Source organism: Polypterus senegalus, chromosome 8 (genome assembly GCF_016835505.1).
Source record: "Polypterus senegalus isolate Bchr_013 chromosome 8, ASM1683550v1, whole genome shotgun sequence".
Taxonomy (NCBI): Eukaryota; Metazoa; Chordata; class Cladistia; order Polypteriformes; family Polypteridae; genus Polypterus; species Polypterus senegalus.
This window is the reverse complement of record NC_053161.1, coordinates 15,565,386-15,589,009: the sequence shown is the minus strand read 5'-3', so window position 1 is coordinate 15,589,009 and position 23,624 is coordinate 15,565,386. Positions and strand designations below refer to the sequence as shown.

Sequence of the window (23,624 nt, the reverse complement as noted above, 5' to 3'; positions counted from 1 at the left end):
TACATAAAAGTTTTAAGTTCATAATTCTGCTATGCCAGCTCAGCAACACTCTGAAGAGGATCAGTCCACTGACAAACAATGTCAATTGAAGATCCCTGGAATTCAGTCCATCAAATATGGTAGAGACCCATGATGGCAAGAGAACACTTGCTGAGGTATTTCTAAGGTCATTTTTCTTTCCCTCTTAAGAAGCTTCTAACCTTCTACATTTGTAAATTTGTCTTATTTTGTTTTTAATAGATTAATGAAAATGACAAAGCAAACTAAGACTGCCTCGGGGGTAAAGTTAGCCAAAGAACCTCAGATTCTTTATCCATCTTGGTTTTTCAGGTGAAAAGAAAGCACACAGAGTTTTAAAGCAGTGTTGCTTACTTTGTGATCTTTAGCCACAAACTTATTCCACAGACAGAGCTAAGGTGGCACTTATAACTTCATTACTGGCTGATAAGCACATGGAATGGGCGTCATCTTCTTATGATGACAAATACTGAACTACAATTCAGTCAATGTTTTTGAAAATATCTCATTTACCAGTCAGAACTGAGGTAGCAGTCTCCAGACTGTTAAGACTTTAGACAATAGTAAGTATGGCAACTGATGTGCACTGGAAAGGACACAAACACACACACACACACATACACATAAGCACAGGAAAAGGGCTGTCCCCTGAAATAAAAGATAAACTTGCTAATATGGATGTGGGAAATTAATTGGAGGAAACGATAAATTTGGCTTTAAAGACTGGTAACCGTACTAAGGAAGAAAGTTCAGAACAAACACAGGAAAAAGATACAGGGTGGCACAGGGAAACAGGAAATTTTGGAACTAGGTGTTGGTGACCCTGGGGTGTCATCAGTTGTTTGGGACCAATGAAACCTCGGTTCGAACCCTTTGTCATCTCTATATATAATCTTCATTTGGATCTTGATCTTTGTTTGTCCGCAAATTAATTAGAAGAAGAACCACTAGATGGCAGTAGAGAGACAGCTAAAACATAGGCATTGCATTAAGAATCTCCTCCAGCCTTATACTACTGAAGACTGTAGTACTCTAGTCACACCTCAAAACACAGACATTCAAACTAAACACATTGTTGTGCTTTAAATTAACTAAAGAAATCTTCATTTAGATCTCTATCTTTGTTTGTCCGCGAATTCCACGCATGAGTAGACCACCTTCCAGTTTAGTACGTCGTTGTTACTCACGGATGTCAACAATGTGCCGGAATAAGGAAAGGGGTGGTGGACAGTGTTACGCTGGTTAGCTCCTAAGGCCTGGTTAGAGAATGAGATTGCCGAAGATAAAAGGTACGTGCCTACGTAACATATGAATATAAGAAAGACAGTGGGTAAAATGAATGACAACGTAACAGCACGTTCCGGAAATTATTATTGTTATGTTGTAGCCGGCGAGTGCTGTGCGTCTCACAGTGTACCGTGGCTTGCTCACATGTCAGTGAAGTGATCCCTATTTATGCTTTAAAGAGCCTGGATACCTATGTGTCCCCCTTTTATAACCATTGCTCCGTGTATATTGCCTTACTCTTTGTATTGCCACAAAGCAACCTGCGAGATTGGAGAAAGGTTGAGAAGAGATCGTGAGAGGAAACGACAGCGTCGTGAAAACGAGACAGACTGTGAACGGACAGAAGCAGAAATGCTCCTACACCACCACATAATTACTATTTGGACAGAGATTCCGAGTAGGCCGTTCCTATCGAATCAATGTCCAAAAGTTTTCTTTTGTAATTTTGTTTCCCTTATAAAAAATCATAATGCTGTGCGACGAAGGGCCCAGTTCACGACTGGCAGCCACGTTTAAACAGGGAGCCCTTCATAGACAACTTTAACACGTGCAACATAGTTGGGCGCATATGGCTAGTTAGTTATAATGGAGCAGGGGAGTGGTGCACGACGAGCTTTTTCTGTGAAACCGTTTTATAAGAATGGTGATAGTGTGACTGCTGCGAAAAAAAGGGAATTTTGGCATCATTACCAGTTAGGACGTCATGATTGTGTCCTGTCTGCTCATGCAATTACAACAAGGGTGTGTAATTTCGAAAAAACGGGTTCAGCCTTAAAAGGGAAGTCCCCAGGTAGAGCCACTTCGCATACTGCCAGACAATCGATGGCAATTATTCGACGATTGTCCTTTTATCATAGTGATTCAGGACACCAAATTGAAAAATGTCTCAAGCAACAAAATTATCAGGGAAAACTCAAGTACTCACTCTACATTAGGTCTGAAAGAACAATCCCAGGGGCACAAACCCTATCAAAATTCATGATGTCTTGGAAGGTTCAAACACACAGGCCCTTATAGACTCAGGTACGGCCAACAATTCCGTGAGCACAGAATTAATGAAGAAATTATGCCTTGAAATATAAGCCTCCATATTTTTTCAGCTGATGAAATTCTAATAGGGAAAGGAATCAGTCAAAACCATGGTATTAAAAAAAGTCAGATGCCCTCCCTTAACCAGTTTTGTAATCGGCCTTTTGCTCCACGTTTCTTAAGATTATTAAATTAGCTTTCTCCCCTTGCCTACCATGGCTGATCCACAGAATTATTTGCAGATGCTCATTGGCCTAAAAGCAAGATTTATACATTATCCAAACACTAGAGTCAGTCGATATATACATATATTAGGGAAAATATTAAGAATGGTTTTATTTGTGCATGTAAAAGTACCTTGGGGTTAAAGTTCTTTTTTGTTGAAAAGAAAGTTGTAGGTCACAGTCCGCATATCGACTATAGAGCTGAGCAAGATCACTTTAAAGAACAGCCTTCTGCTCCTGCAGATGTCTTCACTACTGAATCAGGTCACTAGTTCCATAAAACTTTAGCACACTTAAAGTCTAGTTAGAATCTGTGACGAGGACAAGTGGAAGAAGACCGCGTTTAACACTGCTTTGCAGTGGAGCTCTCAGGCTGCTTCATGCTCTTGTAACAGGCATTAGGCAGAAGTTTTATCATGGAGATGTTAGTGGACAACATCACATTTACTATGGCTGAACAGCTGTAAACCACAAATGCCTACATCCAGCAGAGCTTTCAGGTTGAACCTATTATCATCCATCTTGATTTAAAGGAGCTCAAGGACAAGTAAAGGAACTACCTAATAGAGCTTAAGAAGCTTTAAAAATCTGAGGCATACACAATTAAAAATTCTGGAGGATAAGACCTCATGGCTACCAAATAAATGAAACAATGTTACCCCAAGACATTTACCTTTAAACTCTGTATGAATCCTCAAAAACGTGTCAACTAATCACATGCACAATGTGGAATTCGATGGAAAAGCATCTTGTTTCATGCCCAGCATGGCTTGCAAGAATATCTAATTTTCTGGCATACATTTTCTCTTTTAGTATATCTCTTCTTCCTCATATTTTTCAACTTCAAGACCTTTCTTCACTCCAACTTTGTGGTACATTACAGAGGCTATTTGCCTTAAAGACAGCTGCTACTAGCCTTGCTCTAGTCTTGCTTCTTCCTGAAAAACCTGATGCTCTTTCTTTCGTTCATTCTCGTGATCCAGAAATTTATGAGTTCACCTTTTTGGAGCTCTCCCTGCTGTGGACCAATGAAGCGTGTGGTTTCTACTTTGGCAAACGGTCATAAATGACTTAGTTGAGAAGTGAAGAAGGACAAGTTAAGAAGATGAGCAGTCTGTGCCAGCTAATATGTTGAATAGAAAAAAAACATGAGCAGGTCCTTGGTAGGGTAGTTAGCTGAATAGTTTAGGCTATGATGTTGTAAAGTGTCACCAAGAAACAAGAACAAAACTGCAAAGCCTCATTTAAGGAAGGTGGACTTCATCAGCAGGCATCTGCAAAAGGAAATATAGGCAAAAGTGCCAACAAAAAAGAAAGGTAAAAACACGTCTCCTCTTTGCACTTACTGAAGGTCTACAGCAGAAAGACCTAACTTTAACTTAGGGCTCTGAATCTTACATTACTTGAGTGTCAATGATGCATTATAGTTAGGGCCCAAGTTTTGAGTTGCCTACATACTGTACAGTAAGTGAATAATAATAAGTGAATAATGCTTTGCATTCAGAGTAGTAACTGAACAGTCCGACTCGGAGAACTGATCATCATCCTTTGGGCAGATTATACAAATTCAGTCACTGGGACAATCTGGATGTATATAATGTAAACAGAGTACAGGATCCAGTTCCAGTTGTGTGTACATTTTCAGCTCGAGCAAAACAGATATTTAGAATTATTTATAATAATTTTAAATTCACTCTAACTTAATATGACGCCTTATAACACTTTTGTCCAGTGGCAGCACATAAGCACAATAAAAACCTTAGGGATGTACCTGTAATGGTCCATGCAAAGTACAGTTCGAAATCAGTAAAAAGAAATAAAACAGCATCGCAGATTCATTTTGCCCAGATAAAATGGTTACAAATAAAATATATAAAATAGAATTGATAATTTATAAGAATTTTCAATTTAGATACCTCAAACTGTATGGTATCCGGTGTAAACAGTGTGGTAAACTTTAAAACAGAGATTTATACAGCATTTAGATAGATAGATAGATAGATAGATAGATAGATAGATAGATAGATAGATAGATAGATAGATAGATAGATAGATAGATAATACTTTATTAATCCCAAGGGGAAATTCACAATTTACATCATATGAATAAAGGAGATATTAAAACTATATTGTGCAAACATTTTCAGAATAAAGATCAAGCTCCAGTTATGTTTGGGATTAAATTTGACTAGTAACTCGTGCTTGTAAAAATTTTGCAAGAATAAAAGCATTAATGAAATGATGATGAGGGAGAGAAGAACATTACATGTTACAGTAAGAAAGGAGATTATTTCAAGAAGTAGTGATTTGTGAGAGGACTCAATATTAGAATAGTCACATGATTAGTATGGAATGTTATTATAGTCACTTACAATAGCATGAATATTTACAATACAAAGTGTAACATGAAGAGGTTAACAGAACATATTGGATAAGAAGGGAAATGCAGGATTCATGTAAGTCAGTATGTGTGAAGTGCAGCCATCAGGTAATGTAGTATACCGACATCTATAATAATTATTGGAAAACACAATTTGTTCCATAAACATTAATGTCAGTGAAAATATTCTGCTGTGTGTAATCAGCAAGTACCTGTACGTTTAACCCAGGTTTCGATGTAACTCTGGAAAATGTAGTGTACAACTGGCCATGGGTAAAAACAGGGCCTGGAAAATAAACTCCAATGTTATTAAACATTTGTCGTTGTGACTTGGTGATAGTCATACAATATTCTAAATGAACAGGGAATTGCCTATGCCATAATATAAAGGGAATATCTTGTTTTGAGTTGTCAGTGTTATGGAATCCCTGTAGTTTTTCGTTGTAATGTTTCTTGATGTCTGCCAGTTTCCTGCTGCTCTTCAGAAAGGTTGTATGTGTAATTCGTTTTTCGTTTACTGTCTGTGTGCAAGACTTGCTGCTGCTGATCTTCAGATAATGTCGCTCTGTGGTTTGTCTTACGTTGTCTTTGTTGTTCTAAGGCATTTTTTGCCTTGGCTGGTTGGTCTGCCATGATGTAAATGTTTCTGCTTCTGTGCGTTGGTGTGAGTATGTAGGCCGAGAAGACCATTTCTGTTGGTCGCATCTAGGCATATAAGCCTTTACAGGCCTTTTCATTTTATCAGGAGGCTTGTGTTGAAGTGAAGGAAAAAGGAGGTGTGTATAGTAGTGTCATAATGCAGTTTCAGTCAGTAACAAGGTATGCACCGAATAAACAGTCAAATACCATAGTCGATAATTGGTCACAGTGAAGAACTGAAGACTTGAAGATAAGCCTAAGACCAAAACTCTGCCAGGAACACAGAATACTCGCTATTGTTGTGGAGGGTTATAGTAGTTGTGGCAACCATTATCAAGCACGGACAGACACAAGTGAAATAATATAAGGATGTTTAATGAAACAAAAAGCAGAGATTGAAACATGAAAGTCATTACATTTTTGTGTTAAAAACAATAGCACCACAGGGTTTGAAACAGATTTAGGGTTATCTGTCTGTTTGTTTTTCTTCAATTTCTGTTGTATGTGAGCCCGAGCCAGATCAATTTTTATTGGTCATTTTCCCTAATCTGACTTTATCAGTTAGAAGAAGAAACATTGTTTCCTCATCTTGCACCCTCATCCACGCTGGAAAAAATATTGCTCAATTTTGAGGAATTAGACTCCATCTCTACAATATATAAAATCATTTTACAATCCCTTCCTTTCAAAGATCCAAGAGGACACTGGGAAAAAGATATCTCAATTAATATATCAGAAAAGGAGTGGAAAGTAGCAATGCAGAGAATTCACTCAAGCTCCATATGCGCAAAGCATACAATTATACAACTCCAAATTATATATCGAGCACATCTGTCTCGACTAAAACTCTCCAAAATGTTTCCAGGACATGATCCAACCTGCGAACGTTGCAACCAAGCCCCAGCCTCACTGGGTCACATGTTCTGGGCCTGCACCAAATTAACATTATTCTGGACAAAAATTTTTAATTACCTCTCAGACAGTCTTGGACTCACAATCCCTCCTAACCCATTAACAGCTGTGTTTGAGGTTCTTCCAGAGGGTCTTAAAGTGGAGAAGGACAAACAAATTGTGATTGCATTCACTACACTTTTGGCACGCAGACTTATTCTGATAAACTGGAAGAACCCAAACTCTCCTCTTAAGTCAGTGGGAAACTGATGTGTTATATTATTTAAAATTGGAAAAAATCAAATACTCAGTTAGAGGATCTGTGCAGACTTTTTTCAAAACATGGCAGGATCTAATCAGTAATATTTTAAAATAAGTTTATAAAGCACAGAGAATTTATTAATTTAGGTATTTTTAAAAGCCTTAAATTTTACACCGTTTGGCTTGCTCTCTCTCTCAGGGGTGGGGATTGATCTGTTCTTAGCATAATTCTTTTTTTTGTAAAAACTTGATTGCTATGTATTGATTGTAATAAAATTAATAAATAAAAATTAAAAAAAAAAAGAAGAAGAAACATTGCAGAATCTTGAAAGAAGCAAGACATAATCCATTTTAAAATATTTTATTCACATATAAAAGAATGAATACTAACCAGACTTTGTTTTGAAGGTGTCAGACCAATCGCTACTCATCACCTCATTTCCAGATCCATCTACTAGTATATATTTTGTCCTGGGAAAGAAACAGAATAAGGCCGTTTGTCTATTAATCCACTAAATGTGTTGCTGCTGTCAATGTTTAGATGTTTCTGAAGAATGCTAAGAAGCTCACATCAGTTTTTGTTTTTTTTTTTAAATATTTTTCTTTTTATCAACTGTGGTGTTGGTAGCAGCACTGCCTCCTGGGACACAGATTCTAGTTTTGGCTCAGTCACCACAATCTGTGAGGAGTTTAAATGTTCTCCTCATGTCTACATAGATTTCTAGCTGCCTCCTCTATTTCCTTTTTTTAGTTGAAATAAACTTTCAAATTAGAGAAGGAGCAATTAGGATACTGTACATGACCGCATTTCAATTATTAATGCATTAGTTTTCTAACCCACTTATTCAGGTCAGGATCGCAGTACTTATTTTAGGGACAGTTTAACATGGCTGTGGGGCCAGTCTACTGTCGACACAAACATGGCGTTCATTTAAATTAACCTAATGGGCACAAACCTGGAGTACCTGAAGGAGACCATGTAAACTTCATGCAGACCTTGATCAGGCCTGAGAGGTCCTTCTGGGATGCTAAGAGTGCCAACCACTATGTGTAAATCATACATAGCTTTAATAACGAGGTTCTTTGTTCACAAGGGAACTTTAGTTCAAAGTGAATTATTTAATAATTAATATTGGCTTTCATTTTGCTGTACTCATTCTTAAGGTGAAGTGGATTACTCAGAAGAGTTATTAAAGACCTGTATTTAGTTTAAAAATAGTATAAAGTTCAAGCTCTCCATATAATGCAAACAAAGAATTGGATGTAAAGTTTACCAGTATATAATAATAGTAATTAAAAGTACCTGTAACCTGTGTTTGGTCGAAGAGGTCCATTGCACACTTGTATTGATGAGTTGCAGTATTCAGTGGCCCCCACGATTACAGGTCTTATACTGAAAGTACTACTGTAACATAAAAACACAATTTATAATAATGTATGCATTTCAAACAGTAATATATTTTGGTGGGGACATTATTTATTTATTTTATTTTATTTATGAGAGACTTTAGAGCATTTAGGACAACTGTGATGAGAAGAAGTCTTTCACAAGCACGTCTGTCCAATTCACTGAGGTTCTCCAAAATAGCATCAAACTGAGATCCAAAATGACATGAAGGACTAATTCTTCTACTGTTCATGCTGGGATTTCCAGCTTCCTCCCACAGCCCAACTCAGCATTGTTGCATGAATGTGTGACACTAAAATGGTTTGGGAATGGGTGGGCATGTACCCTGTGACGAACTGTCTGCTCCTCAGTGTTGGTTCTTGCCTTGTTCCCAGTATTGCCATGATGGTCTCCGTCTCTCCACAGGAATGAAATGAACACAAAAGATGTAAATGATGGATGGATGGATGGATGGACAGATGGGGTATATAATGTTTGAAAGCCATTTATTAATGTTAAGTGTAGTCTGTTAGTCACTTCAGTCAGTCTGTTTTCAGATCTCGCTTAATTTTAGTACCCTAGGACCTTTGTTTGAAAGTCAATAAAAGCACTAATCACTTTCACCTTCCTCTTGACTGTGTGTGTCCTCATTTGCCTGACTCATCCTCAGATATGTTATCAATGGTTCCAGATTCAAGTTGTCAAGGAGAATGGCGCCAACCTGGACCATCACAAGCAAGGTAAGGGTCCATGGTGTAGTATGTTTTTAAATAAAAAACCTGCAGCTCAGGCTCTGTGGGTGTGCATGGACATGTGACCCCAGGGTGTTTAATGGTGCTGATTACACTTGTATTTGAATGAATGAGTGGTTCCCATTTCCTCATTGACGCTCCACAGATCATAATAACGATAATGCCCCCATCAGAGTAGAATGAAGCCTGCAAACGGAGATTGTGAAAAAGAGAAAAAAAAAATAATTGGATGGAGATTGAGAGAGGACAGAATTGGGAAGAGCGAGTCAGTGTACCAGAAGGGAAGCAGAGCGTTTGATGGCTGGGATGAGAGCCAAAGTGAGGGTCCTCAGCCTGCTGGTGTTTCAGCTGAAAGACCTGAGAAGGTTGAGCTGGGAAGATGATTGCAGAAAGTCCTGCTGGGCTGGTAGGCGGTTAGGAACCCAATGTCTTGACCATTTTATACTTAGATTTTACCTTATTTATTGTTGGTTTTTATCCTCACAAATACACTGATTTTATTGGAATACTGTATTTATTTATTTATGTATCTTGCACTGCACTTTGTACACTTTTGTAATAATTAAAAAGCAATATATGTATTATTTTGCAGCAGTTCGTGCTGTGAGTGTGTGTTTATCCTTGTTAGTCCTAATCTGTCTCAGTTTATGATTATCAGTGTCCTAGGTTCAAGGATGACTGTGCCAGCTGCGGCCAACCTGGGCATCAAACATCCATAATCTAAACATGATGGCACAAGGAAAGAACGTATTCAATGTTGTTATAAACGGATTCTAACAAAAAACAAGTATGACCACTGAATTCCTGCTTCAAAAAAGATAATGAATTTCTGAGGCAGGAAATGACTATTAAAACAAAACCAATTTAATTACAAATTGTGTCAGGCATTTGATGAAGAGGTGTGTGTGGAGTGTGTGCTGCTGCAGTAATTCAAATCATGGCAAGCAGATACTGAACATTTGAAGTGCATTATAGAGCAGAGGTTAGGTGTACTTCTCCAAATAACAGCAACTTAATGAGCACATAATATGATAGCCACCAAAAACAATTTACAGCAGTATTTTAATCACCTCAAGCAGTTTTACTGATATTTTGTCACTAGACTGGTGATGTGTCCTGTGTTGGATAGACATGCAGGTAGCACAAGAGTTACCACCACTATTACTGCTTCTACTAATTTTAGCGAAGTCTTCCAAGATGGCAGTGCTGAAATCCATAGACTGTAGCATACAGGAATCTCAGGCCCTTCTAGAACATATGCCAAGGTGGACTGAAGCTATTCTGCCAGGTGGATTGCGGTGCCAACACATTCTTTTAAGTAACTTGTTGTGCACATTTAATTTTTTTCTCAGTTACTTTTAGGTTTACAGAGCTTCAAAATTTTAGAAATGGCACATCCATGTTCTGTTACTGTTATCAGGTTTTAATGTACCATTGCAAGGCACTACTAGAAGATTGGCTACATTTGGGCAGCCATTTATGACACTGTCAAAACACACACAAACTCAGAACTATATAATGATTACAGAATCAGCAAATAGGGCTGTCAGAGTAGAAAATACAAAAAAAGGAAAAAAAAAAAACAAAGCCCTTCAGAAAACACACAAACCCTTCAGCATTCAAGAAGAAAGTGACTTTATATAACACTAAACATCAGCAGTGTCTTATACAAATTAGTATTACGTTATGCTAATAATACTGGATGTGATCAGCAAAAGAGGCATTCCTTTAAACAATTTACTTAACTTGAAATTGGAATGATATATTACATTCTAGTATTAAAGAATTTTTATCATGAAAATGGCTGTTCTGTATGGTGGCATCTCTCTCAAGGTTTAGAAACAGCCAAGTTACTTGGTAAGACCCCTGTAACCTGGCAACGATGTTAGCCAATAAAACTGACTGATGTCATGAGTGACACACATAAGGGTGGAAGACAAGAAACGAAGACACATTAGAACTGATCTTGATCAATATCCTCTGTATTAATTGGTTGTTAGATCATTTAATAATACATTCATTCATTTTCTAACACTTAACCGAAGCCTGGTCATCAGGGCAACTGCCTTAGCAGTGAGGCCCATACATCCTTTTCTCCAGTAACACTTGCCATCTCATATTGTGGGATATGAAGGGTGTTCCCAGGCCATGTTCCACTGAGCCCATGTTCTTTGCAGGGGTTTCCTCCAAACTGGATGTGCCTGTAAAACCTCCATAGAGAGGTGTCCAGGGGACATCCATATCAGATTCCTGAGCCACCTCAATTGGCTCCACTAAATGTGGAGGCTCAGCAGTTCTACTCCAAGCCTCTCCCTGATGACTGCACTTCTCACCCTATCTCTAAGGGAGAGCCCAGCCAGGCTGCAGAGAAAGCTCATTTTAGCTAATTGTCACCATAATGTCATTCTTTTAGTCATTACCCAAAGCTCATGACCAAAAGTGAGGGTAGGGACGTAGATCTACTGGTAAATCGAGAGCTTTGCCTTCTGACCCAGCTCATTCTTCACCAGCACGGATTGGTATGGCAACCATGTAACTGCTCCCGCCTCCTCAATCCAACTATTGATATCACCACTCCTTTTCCCCTCACTTGTGAACAAGAACCCTGAGGTACTCAAACTTTTCCACTTGAGACACTCAGAGGAGACAGTCTACCTTTTTCCTGCTGATGACCATGGCCTCAGATTTGGATGTGCTGATGCTCATCCCTGCCACTTCATACAAACCATTCTAATGCATTTTGGAATTCACGGTCCGAGGAGGTCAAATGGACCATGTTATCTGCAAAAAGCAGTTATGTGATTCTAAGTCCACCAAAACTGGACAGCCCTGGCGGAGTCCCGCATCCACTGGAAATGGTGCTGATGTTTTTCTGAGTATGCAGATACAGCTCTCACTGTGATTATACAGAGACCAAATAGTCCTTATTAGGGGCCCAGAACTCTGTACTCTCCCAGCATCCCATGGAATCCCTCAAGAAGTCCAGTCATACACTTTCTTTAAGTCCTCAAAACACATGTAGATTGATTGGACTTACTCCTAAGCACCCTCCAGAATCCTTATGAGGGTAAACAGCAGGTCCACCATTCTACGGCCTGAACAGAATCCACATTGCTCCTCCTGGATCTGAGGTTCCACAACTGGGTGGAGTCTCTTTTCTATTACCCTGGCATAAGCTTTTTCATTGAGATTGAGATAATAATAATAATAATAATAACAATAATAATACTAAATAATCAATTTTGTATTGAGCTTTTCTAAACTACTCAAAGCACTGTACATAGACAGCGGAGAACCACTTCAACCACCTGCAATGTGTAGCCCCCACAATGATGATGCGATGGCAGCCATTCTTGAACCAGTACACTCATGACACTTTAGCTTTTAGGTGGTGAAGAGTTAAGAGAGATAGCCAATAAAAGACAGGGGATGATTAGGAGGCCAAAATAAACATAGTTGTGGTGGGCAGTTTATTCAGGATATTGGGGTACACCCTACCCTTTTCCAAAGATGCCAAGGGATCTTCTATGACCACATGGAGTCAGAAACCTTGGCTTTACATCTCATCCAAGAGACAATGCTAATTTTTACAGCACAGTGTCTCCGTTACTGCACTAGGGTATTGGGAACCACACACAGGCCACAGGGTAAGCACCCCGCTGGCTTTTCTTAGATGGTTTTTCATTCAAGTACTAGCCAGGCTCAATAGTGTTTCATGTGCAATTAAGGTCTTATGTTGAATGTTTGTGTTCTACCTTATTTCTCCTTATCATTTCTTATTCTTTCTTATCATAGTATAGAACCTGCACTCATTAAAGTAGTAAATGATTTGTGGGTAAATGCAGACAGAGGCCGTTTATCTGTTCTCATCCTCTAAGATCTGAGTGCTGCATTTGATACCACTGATCACAATATTCTTTTAAATCATCTTAGTCATTGGGTGGGCCTCTCTGGCAGTGTCTTAAATTGGTTTGAGTCCTACCTGGCAGATAGAAAATTATTTGTTAGTTGTGGTAATTATACTTCAAAGACACATGATACTCTATATGATATTCCACAAGGCTTTATCCTGGGCCTGCTGCTCTTTTCGATTTACATGCTTCCGTTAGGTCATATTATCTCAGGGCATAACGTGAGCTACCACAGCTATGCTGATGACACGCAGCTGTATTTATCAACAGCACCTGACGACCCCGACACTCTTGATTCACTGACACAATGTCTCACTTGTGTTTCTGAATGGATGAGTAGTAATTTTCTCAAACTAAATAAAGAGAAAACTGAAATATTAGTGATTGGCAATGATGGCTATAATGAGGTTATTAGAAATAAACTTGATGCATTAGGATTAAAATTCAATATGGAGGTAAAGAATTTAGGGGTAACTATTAACTCTGACCTGAATTTTAAATCACATATTAATCAATTTACTAGGACAACATTTTTTCACTTAAGAAATATAGGAAAAGTTAGAACTATTATGACATTGCAAGATGCTAAAAAATTAGTTCACACTTTTGTTTTCAGTCGACTAGATTACTGTAATGCTCTCAGGACTACCCAAAAAGACATCAATCGATTAAAACTAGTGCAGAATGCAGGTGCTAGAATTTTAACTAGGAATAGAAAATCTGAGCACATCTCTCCAGTTTTGTTGTCACTACACTGGTTTCCTGTGTCATTCAGAATTGACTTTAAAATACTACTTATGGTTTACAAATCCTTAAATAATCTCGCTCCATCTTATATTTCGGAATGTCTTACACTTTACACTCCAAATCATAACCTTAGATCTTCAAATGAGTGTCTGCTTATTATTCTGAGAGCTAAACTTTAAAGAAGTGGTGAGGTGGCCTTCTGCTGTTATGCACCTAAAATCATGAACGGCTTGCCAATAGGAACTCGTCAGGCTAATACGGTGGAGCACTTTAAAACACTGCTGAAAACATATTACTTTAACATGACTTTCTCATAACTTCATTTTAGTTTAATCCTGACGCTCTGTATATTCAATTAATTATCATTATTATTCATGGTGGCTCTGAAATCCGTACTAACCCCTACTTTCTCTTCTGTTCTTTTTCTGTTTTTCTGTGGTGGCGACCTGCACCACCACCACCTAATCAAAGCACCATAATGTCCCTACATTGATGGATTAAAGGCCAGACCATCACATGACCGTCATCATCAAATTCTTCCATGAGAACCCTGAATACAATGAGGACTGATTGAGGTCATTTATGTTACTTAGAATGCCTAGAGGGGGCTGGGTGGTCTCGTGGTCTCAGAACCCCTACAAATTTTATTTTTTCTCCAGCCGTCTGGTGTTTTTTTTTTCTGTCCTCCCTGGCCATCAGACCTTACTTTTATTCTATGTTAATTAGTGTTCCCTAATTTTAATTATTTATTTTGTCTTTTTTCTCTTTCTTCATCATGTAAAGCACTTTGAGCTACATTGTTTGTATGAAAATCCATCCATCCATTTTCTAACCCGCTGAATCCGAATACAGGGTCACGGGGGTTTGTATGAAAATGTGCTACATAAATAAATGTTGTTGTTGTTGTTATCCTTTTGTAATTGTATTTATTTATATTTTGACACTGCAGGGACTGCACCTAATTTCGTTGTATTTGTTACAATGACAATAAAGATATTCTGATTCTGATTCTGACATGCTTAGCCTCATATGGATTATCTATTCTGAAGTACATGCAGCTCCATTTGTCACAGACATGGCATAAGAAGCACGACAGCTTGGATGGATAGATTAAATAATAGACATTGCTGCGATTTACTTGTATTGTTTTGTCATGTTTTAATTTACTTAAAATATTCTTATTAAAAATGCATTTTTCTAACCAACAAATAATGACACTTACCTACTTCTGGCCCTAATGAATTTCTTCTCACACCCTCCAGTAGAAGGACCACAAAGGCTTTCAGTGTCCCTCTGAATGATCCGGCTGTTGGTTGTAATGCTGTAGCAGTCATACGCAGAGAGATAATGGATGGACACATAAGGCCCAGTGCTGCCAATATTTGTGTCGTTGTAAGTTAAATTAGTCAGAGTAGAGGATGCCAGTTTGAAGTCTTCGTTAACCGCTACAACAGACATAAGACAGGAACAACTTTTTAGAACAGATTTACAGTATATTTAAGAATGGAGAATAAATCTGGTGAGCAACTTCAAAAGAGGAACTCTAAAAACAGCTATGAGGAAGATGCACTGATGTAAGGTAATCCTGCTGTCAACTCATGAGCTAATCATGTTACACTATTCTGTCTCTTTTATGGATTTGAGCATAAAGCCATAACAATCAAAAAGGGCAGGTCTGGGCCACTTTCAAACCTATGAGTGTTTGATGCTCCTGATGTACTGTTCATTACTGCACAATGCTAGGTGATATTCATCATTGTCATTTTCTCTTTGCTTATCTTGATGAAGATTGCAGTAGCAACCCATTGAGGTGGGTGGGCCGAGTTATTCCATCCTTAGTAGGTTTTTCTAACTCTTCATAGAGAGAGATCCCAAATGTTCCTTGACCCATGAAAGACTTAATCTCTCCAGCTTACCTTGGGTCTACCCCTAGACCTTCTCTTATTCGGTCATACTCTGCCTACATCCTGTTGGGAGGGGTCAACAAAGGGGTGTTCTAATAACATGTCCATACTACCTTAACTGGCTCCTCTTGCTGTGGAAAGGCAACTCTGACTCTCTTATTGTATTGCTGAGCTTCTCACCCTTTCACAGAGAATGAGCACAGCAACGCTGCACAGGAAGGCTATTTCAGTGTCTTAATCTCTCACACTCTTATACTTTCAGTCACTGCTTATGAGCATACATGATAATCAGGTTGTAGACTGACAAACAATGAAAAACTTAAACCAAGTATTTGGCACAAACTTCACCACAGTCTAGTGTGACACCTGCAAAACTGATGCTGCTGCACCAATTTGTTGGTCAATCTAACAATAGTCTGTTTTCCTCAGCAGAGACCAAGACCTTGAGGAACTTGATGTTCTCCATTTGGGGCAGCTGCTCACCTCTTATTTAAAGAGTTATCTAAGACAGGAGATACTGATTCTCATTAAAACCTTACCATGTTCATCTGTAAACAGTTTGCAGCTTAACGTCACAATCTAATGACGTTAAGAGGACAGCATCTTCTGCAAACTGGACACTCTCATCCCAAACTGGATACTCTCTAATCTTTGGCTGAACCTTGGCACCCTGTCAATTATGAGCAGGAGAACAAACATGATGAAACCTTGACCGAGTCTTGTCACCCATATTGAGCAGACTTGACTTTATGCTATGTGAGCACAATTCTTGTTCCACTAATACAGGGATTGAATGGTCCACAGTAGCTGCCCCCACTTTTGAAGTGCCTGCTGTAAGATATTTCCATGTACAAGATCATAAGCATTTTTCAGGTTTACAAACAGAATTAGCAAGCTAAGTAAGTAAAGAGAGCTGTTCCACTTTTCCATGGCTAGAACAGAATATGCATTCTTTGTCCTGGATTGGAGTTTCAACTATTGGACTGAATCTCCACTCCAGCATGCCCACACAGGGGGAGGAATGTGATCCCTCATTTTGTTGCATCTCTTTTTTAACAAAGGAGACCACCACCTCAATTTTCCCTTCCCAAAACACTGTCCTCACTTTTCACTCAATGTTGAAGAGGCATGTTAGCCACAGCACCCCCACAATGCTTTCTTTGACTTGATTGATGCACTTTCTACTAGTGTCCATCAGCGGGTCTTGGGTGTACAGTCATCACTGACACAGACATGTGGATTGCCTCCATTACTGAGGTCTTGAACACTGTCTTCTCGGATTCTACGTCCTTGGCCTTCCCTGATGTACTGGAAAAACTGTTTAGGAAGAGACAGTTGAACTCATCCTGAACAGAGGCAGCCATTAGTCATTCCCAGCAAACCCTTAATGCCCATTTGGGTCTTCCATATCTGCTTTTGTTTTGAGAGAGCACACCACCAAGCCGTGATCAATTAACAGCTCACCACGTGTCTTTACCCAGAATATACAGCTTCAGAGCAGTTGACACAAATGTAAAGTCAGTCATGGTGCCAGGTACTTGGAAAATTATCCAGTTCTGAGCAATTGTGCTTACAGCACATGCAAGCAACAGACAAAATTTTCCACTCTGCAGCTCAAAGTTGTATTGAAGCAAACCCCTTATACACCAGAATAAACACCAACAGTTTGGCACTTATTCGGGGGCTTATGAGTATTACCTTCTTCAATAGGACAGCTTCAAGGCAGAAGAAAAAGTGAGAGACACCACTCTTGATTAAGATGTCTGGTTCCAGAGACAGTGCAAAGCAATGTGATTAACTACATCTAGCTGGCAGTTTTCCTTCAGGTCCAACCCCACCAGAAAAATCTAACTCTCCTGTCTTAACAGTCATCTTCCATTGCCAAGGTCAAGTAAATTTGGATCCCTCCTATTTTGCCTGCCGCCTACCGGGAATTGCATCTAAACTCTCATGGTTTATCTTATTAGTGGTATGCCGACATGAGCCCCACGATTTTTCAAACTGAGCTCAACTGAGCTATGTGAGTTATGTGGCCGCTGGACACTGATAACCACCACTCACGTTTCTGGCTCCAGGAATCCCAGTACCCATTTTAAGTGAAGTCTCTCTGATTTAATCAAGACTTATGAAGGTCATCAATGGAGTTTTCTTTGCTTGGCTTTTGACCAATTTGCTACACGCAACCCTATCTTGAACACTTATCTCCTGATAATAAAATTCTAAGTCTTTGAGGCACATAAGCAACACACTGGGTCATAATCCCACGAAGGGTGAGAATTTAAAAATTTTATATTTGCATTATGCTACAGGACAATATGGTGGCGCAGTGATAGTGCTGCTCCCTCACAGTTAGGAGACCTGGGTTCGCTTTCCGGGTCCTCCCTGCATGGAGTTTGCATGTTCTCCCCATGTCTGTGTGAGTTTCCTCCCACAGTCCAAAGACGTACAGGTTAGGTGCATTGGCAATCCTAAATTGTCCCTAGTGTGTGCGTGTGTGTGCCCTGTGGTGGGCTGGTGCCTTGCCTGGGGATTTGTTCCTACCCTGCACCCTGTGTTGGCTGGGACTGGCTCTAGCAAACCCCCGTGACCCTGTAGTTAGGATATAGCGGACTGGAAATGGAAAATGGATTATGTTACCTCCAATAAACATGTTAGGCAGTGCCGCCAAGTGGCAGAGGCACTGACCAATAAAATATGAGATTGATGGTTCAGGTCCCAACTTTCACTTGTTGTGTACCCCAAAGCAAATGGTCACACTCTACAAACAGAGTATGAGTATATGTTCAAATGCACCCCGCCTGTTTGTCATCTTGAAATTCTCAGGTGTCCAGTGGTTTGTGTTTTGTGAACAAGTCTGCCAGGAAAGTTCTGGCTGAACTAGAATATGCATATTTAGGAAAAAGTGGGGCTGGATGGAAACACGAACACTCACTTAACTCAGAAAACATTTTAGAAAAATTATGACAACAACAGGCCATTTAACCCAAGAAGCTCATCCATCCTATTTTCCTAACCGTGACCCTGTAGTTAGGATACAGCCGGTTGGATAATGGATGGATGGATGTCCAAAATAACAAAAAACAAACATTTTTACTAAAAAGATTCATTGCATTTTTCATTGGAATAGATGGCACATTACAAGCATTAACACATCTTTTATGAATTCCATACCTAATGACTTAAAACAGAGATATATGCATTGCATGATGCACAACTAACATTAATGCTGAGGTCTACGTTGATTACTTTGAGTTCAACCCGTCTTAGACAATTAGAACAGCAAGTGTTGTTATAATTTGGCTGACAACTTCACTCAAGACAATTTACAACATTTGAGATGCAACAGTTTACATTTCTTTTTCTAGTTGGAGCACATGGAGGTGAGGTGACCTGCTCATGGTCATTCATGGTCAGGATATGAACCCACAACCTCAGGGTTTGCAGTCCAAAGCCTTAACCACTACACCACAAGTGCAATCAGAGACCACAGTGTATCTGAGGCAGGGGGCAAAAAGACAGAGAACAGCATTTTACGTTGGGAGGATGTAGTGTGAAGATATTCTGGGTAGGCTGCATTTTGGGATACACCACACCACTGCACCTACCAAAAAGAGAAGGTCTACATGCGCTATAAAGAAGGGGCTTATTTTATTGCGTTCATGCATTTCTTCCTCATTATTATGTTCTGAATAAAGAGCTTGCAGTTTTATACTATAGTCTGGCACTCTCTTGTTCCTGATCCCATTACTACAAAACAAAGTTAAGTAAAGGTCCATGAGGAGTACATTCAGTCTTATCTTACCTTTACTTTCTGCCACCACCAAGGACACTGACAGGTTCTGGCCACTAAGACTCGGTAGCTGCCTGGCTGCCTCCTCAAACACCCCACATTCAGGCAGTTTGAGCAGTATGCTGGATGATCGTATGGACAGCTCTTCAGTGCTCAGGAGCTGGGGTTTAAAGCTGGACACTGAAAAGGGACGAAGCTCACTGTTAGTCTGAAAGGACTGTACTCTGGTAACTTCAAGAGCTAAAGTCAAATATAGCATACCATATGGACAATATGTTGCCAGAAATCTGTTTAATATGATGAATAACACTGGCATGCTTACTTTTGATTTCACAGAGATGGAGGCAGTGTCTCTGTTTACAATGTTTAAAAAGAAACTCTAACTATAGTGAGCATAGTGCTACCAGTTAAAACATGCTAAACATATGAAAGTCTACTGCGTGACAGTTTTTGTGGACATTATTGCTGCATTGGTTCAAGTTTTCTGGATCAGTGTTCATTTCTCATGCATATCTTAATCAAAATGAGACAAGAAAAATACAACTCTCCAGAGATCTAAAGCATGGAGGACATGGTGTTACTTCATTGGTCACTCTTCTGTGGAGTTGAAAATATATGTGCAGCAAGACTGTGTAAAAAATCAGAAAGAAATTAAATTGTATAGTTGTGGCTGGGCATGGAGAGGAAATCCTGCTTTATTTCTTTTCTGTGCACAAATCACCACCAATTTCCATAGCCTAAACAGTAACCAGCTGGTTCAGCACTCACTCAGTGACTGATATCAATGGAGGAGACTGTTTAAGGCTCAAATGTTATTTCAATTGCATCCTACAATATTTAACACATGGAAAGTGCTTAGTATTGAAGGTTTTAGATTTGTAAACTGATTATATATTTGCAGTCTTTCAACAACTGTGCCCCATGCATAACCTTTCATCGACACATTTCTTCAACAATATGGCATTTAGAGACTACATTAAACCTTTCTTATATACTTTCCTTAATATCTCCAGTGGAAATTATATTGTCTAGGAGCTAAAAAGGCATAAGTTGGACCACCAGATATTACCAATTTTTTGAAACAGATCATCACTAGATAATTTGAGGAAACAGTGTGAATGAGAGTTTTGGATAATGAAGGTGTGATGTCGGGACACAGATATCAAAATGCATTATGGATTGATATTGCTGATCATGCAAATATACATTTCGTGACTGTCAGGATGCCATTTCTTTAGCAGAAATGTTCAGTTGTGATTGGCCTGTTTTTCTGTTTGATTGTGGCATTTTTATAAAGAGTGTACATGTAGTAGTCTAGTAAAATAAAGTCTCATCTTCCATTCTGTCATCGCCTGCTGTTCAGGCTGTTTGTAACTGTGAGCCTCAGTGCTGCCGGCCAGCTATTAATACAATAAACAGCTCATCGATTTGCATGAAGCTGCTCTGAACAAATGCATACATTACTTTCATTTCTCTTAACTCAGATTGCCCAAAATGTGCAACCAGATGTAAACTCAGTCATCAGTCACCCACCTCACTAGGTCATATTTCTAGGAATGTCCTAAGCTTAGACCTTACTAAAATAACATTTTCGCTTATCTTCTAGACAGTATTGGATTCTTTGCAATCCCTAAACCTCAAGCAGCACTGTTTAGGGTAACATCTGATGGGACGTTACAGCCAGTTGTGGTTACTTACACCAGGCTTCAAGAATGTCGTCTTAGTCTACCAAACTGGAATAATCCCAAACACCACTTTTATTAAGTGCTATTTCACTTAAAATTTGAAAACAAATTCACATTAAAATGAGCTGTTTATAAACCTAATTTTTCTTAGTGTTGCACTTTATTACGTTGCTGAACCTCTGCTAACCTTTAGCATGCCTCAATATCTGTGAACAATCATCTCACACTAAATGTTCTGATTTGTGGTTCTCTAAATGAGAAGGAAAGGAGATGTCAGAGTTGTTGCCAATAAGACATTACTGAAAAACATATTAACTCACAACTTATTTATCACACTATATTTTATATAACCAAATGAAAAAAAATCAAAAGTAAAAATGCCAAAAGCACTTGTACCAGAACTGGACGCAATGGCAGGTTGAATTTGGACTGTAGCTGTGTCGCTTTGGAGACTCTCGCCATTCTCTCCGACGGCTGTCACGCTGATGCTGTAAACCGTGTTCGGTAGGAAATCTTGAAGGTAGAGATACGGATTGTCTGTGTGGTACCAAGCAGTTGAAGAGCCATTGGCCTGTACAGACACCTACAGGAAATGAACACTTGGAATTTCATATACCACAAGTGTTAGGCTTATACATTTTAATCAATGTGTAGTCAAGAATAACGTGAGGAACATCAAAACTGTTTATGCCTTTTGGGGCCTCTGTACGGAGGTGATACTGAATTGTGGATTTTAGGAAAATACAAAATCATCCACTCTGTACTTACTAGAAATAAAAAAGTTTGAAAGCTTTGAAGCAATTGCAGGCTTTATGCAAACAGAGAGAATACATTTCAGATAAACAGCTGAGTTTAGCTATAGGTGCTGCCTGCAGAGAAGTCTTCAACCCAGTCTTTAATAAGAACTCATCTTTCTTCATCTCACTAAGTTTAATTACATTTCACAATCTTAATTTCATAAAAAAAAGAGTGATGAATGACCAGAGCAATGCATTGCGAGGTGGCACTACATGTGCCATTAGATGTGCTGAAGCACAAGGGTGGGGATCGATCTGTTCTTAACTCTATTTTTCTTTTTGTAAAAACTTGATTGCTTTGTATGGAGTGTAATAAAATTATTAAAAAAAATAAATAAATAAATAAAAAAAATAAAAAGATGTGCTGAAGCTTCATTTTTAATTCATTACTAAGAACTCTGAGCCTCTACACTGTCCATAACCTAGCAGGTATTTCAAGTCATGTTTCTCTGTACATTTGCAGGAATAAAGACTGATATTGGTACTTAGTTGGGCGGCCGAGTGGACACTTCAGTAAAAATTGTTAAAAAAAGAAAACATATTAAGCAGACTGGAGAGTCACAAATGGCCTGACATAAATCTGTGTAAGTATGTGCATGAAGGTGCCAACAATGGACTGGTGTTCCATCCATGGATGACTCCGGCCTTGAAAGAGCCTTTGTTTCCACAAAGAGGAATACAAAAATGGATGTGTTACAGTTATAAGTTAGGGTTAGGGTTAGGGTTATTTTTTTGGGGCATACCCCAAAATAAATCACACCGGGAGCCAAAACATTTACACATAAATATGGCAATTCTTTCTTCAATAATACAAATTGTCAATTAATAAAAGGTAACTGGTTACTCAGTATCATAATTATCTACTTACATAAAGTTTAGATTTCATGATTCAGTTCCAAGTCACAGGAGGCTGCAGCCTTTTATGGCAGCAGTGGTTGTAAGGCACCAGACCACCACATGACATATACCAGTTCACACCCTGGTTTCCAGTTTAGTGTCACCGACAAACACAACATACATGTCTTTAGGGTGTGAAAGGAAGATCCTCACAGACACAAGCAGAATGTGCAGGCTCCTGACAGACAAGGGATCTGAACACAGGACCAGTAGTGGTGAGCACTGTTCTGCTGGAATACCATTTTGCTATATACTCATTCATGTACATTTTGTGCCATGTACAGTACACGACTGGGTCAATTTAGAATTAACCCGCACATCTTTAGGATGTGAGGCATGCACCAGGAAACACGACAAACCTCACTTGGACATTGATGGGCTCAGACTTGAAGAGGGAGCACCAAATATAGTCCTGCTCCATGATCTCCTCATGTATTAATATAAAATAATGGCTAACTAAATGCTAACTATCAGATCTCCTTTCTCAAAGCCTACTTTTAATTAAGTTTCAGTACATCTATTGCATTTAATTTTTAAATTTTAAACAGTAGTTGACTCAACCTTTTATTTATTTATTTATTTATTCCTTGTTAGGTTTACAACCTTCCTGTGTACTTGACTCAATCCAGTAAGTGACAATAATGTTAAATCAAAGTCAAAGGCTGTGGACTAAAAGATCAACAATTAAAAGCAATTGATATGTAAGTTGAATATCCTCAGAATTACATTATAGTGCAAGATGGTCCCAACGGGTACTTCGGGAGGCTCCCAGGTCACTAAAAACAAGCCCACTCCCTGTCCAATTTCTGACACCATCAAATGCAGTGGTGATGGGGTTGCCTTAGCACTAACATCTGGAAAACAGAATAAAGTCCAATTAGATTCTTTTTTTCATTAACATATGTGCAGTATTATAACGTAAGGAGTGATATAATGTTGAGCAACACCTTTTAAAATAGTCTGTGTTTTTTGAATTTCATTAGACTGTTCATATTGGATAACTCCATTTATGTCAAGGTTGGTGG

General features: G+C 38.9%; 1 protein-coding gene across 1 annotated transcript in view; it reads right to left on the bottom strand.

Annotated features, from left to right (window-relative positions):
- Positions 1–23,624, bottom strand: part of LOC120533813 (collagen alpha-1(XII) chain-like) — a 57,176-nt gene that overhangs the window by 21,778 nt on the left and 11,774 nt on the right. Inside the window, exons 8-13 of the mRNA XM_039760813.1 lie at positions 23,326–23,453; positions 21,302–21,488; positions 19,233–19,400; positions 14,749–14,971; positions 8,033–8,134; positions 7,121–7,200 (exon numbers count right to left, since the gene is read on the bottom strand). Of these exons, the coding sequence (XP_039616747.1) occupies positions 7,121–7,200; positions 8,033–8,134; positions 14,749–14,971; positions 19,233–19,400; positions 21,302–21,488; positions 23,326–23,453 (888 nt within the window). The remainder of the gene's footprint in view (positions 1–7,120; positions 7,201–8,032; positions 8,135–14,748; positions 14,972–19,232; positions 19,401–21,301; positions 21,489–23,325; positions 23,454–23,624) is intronic.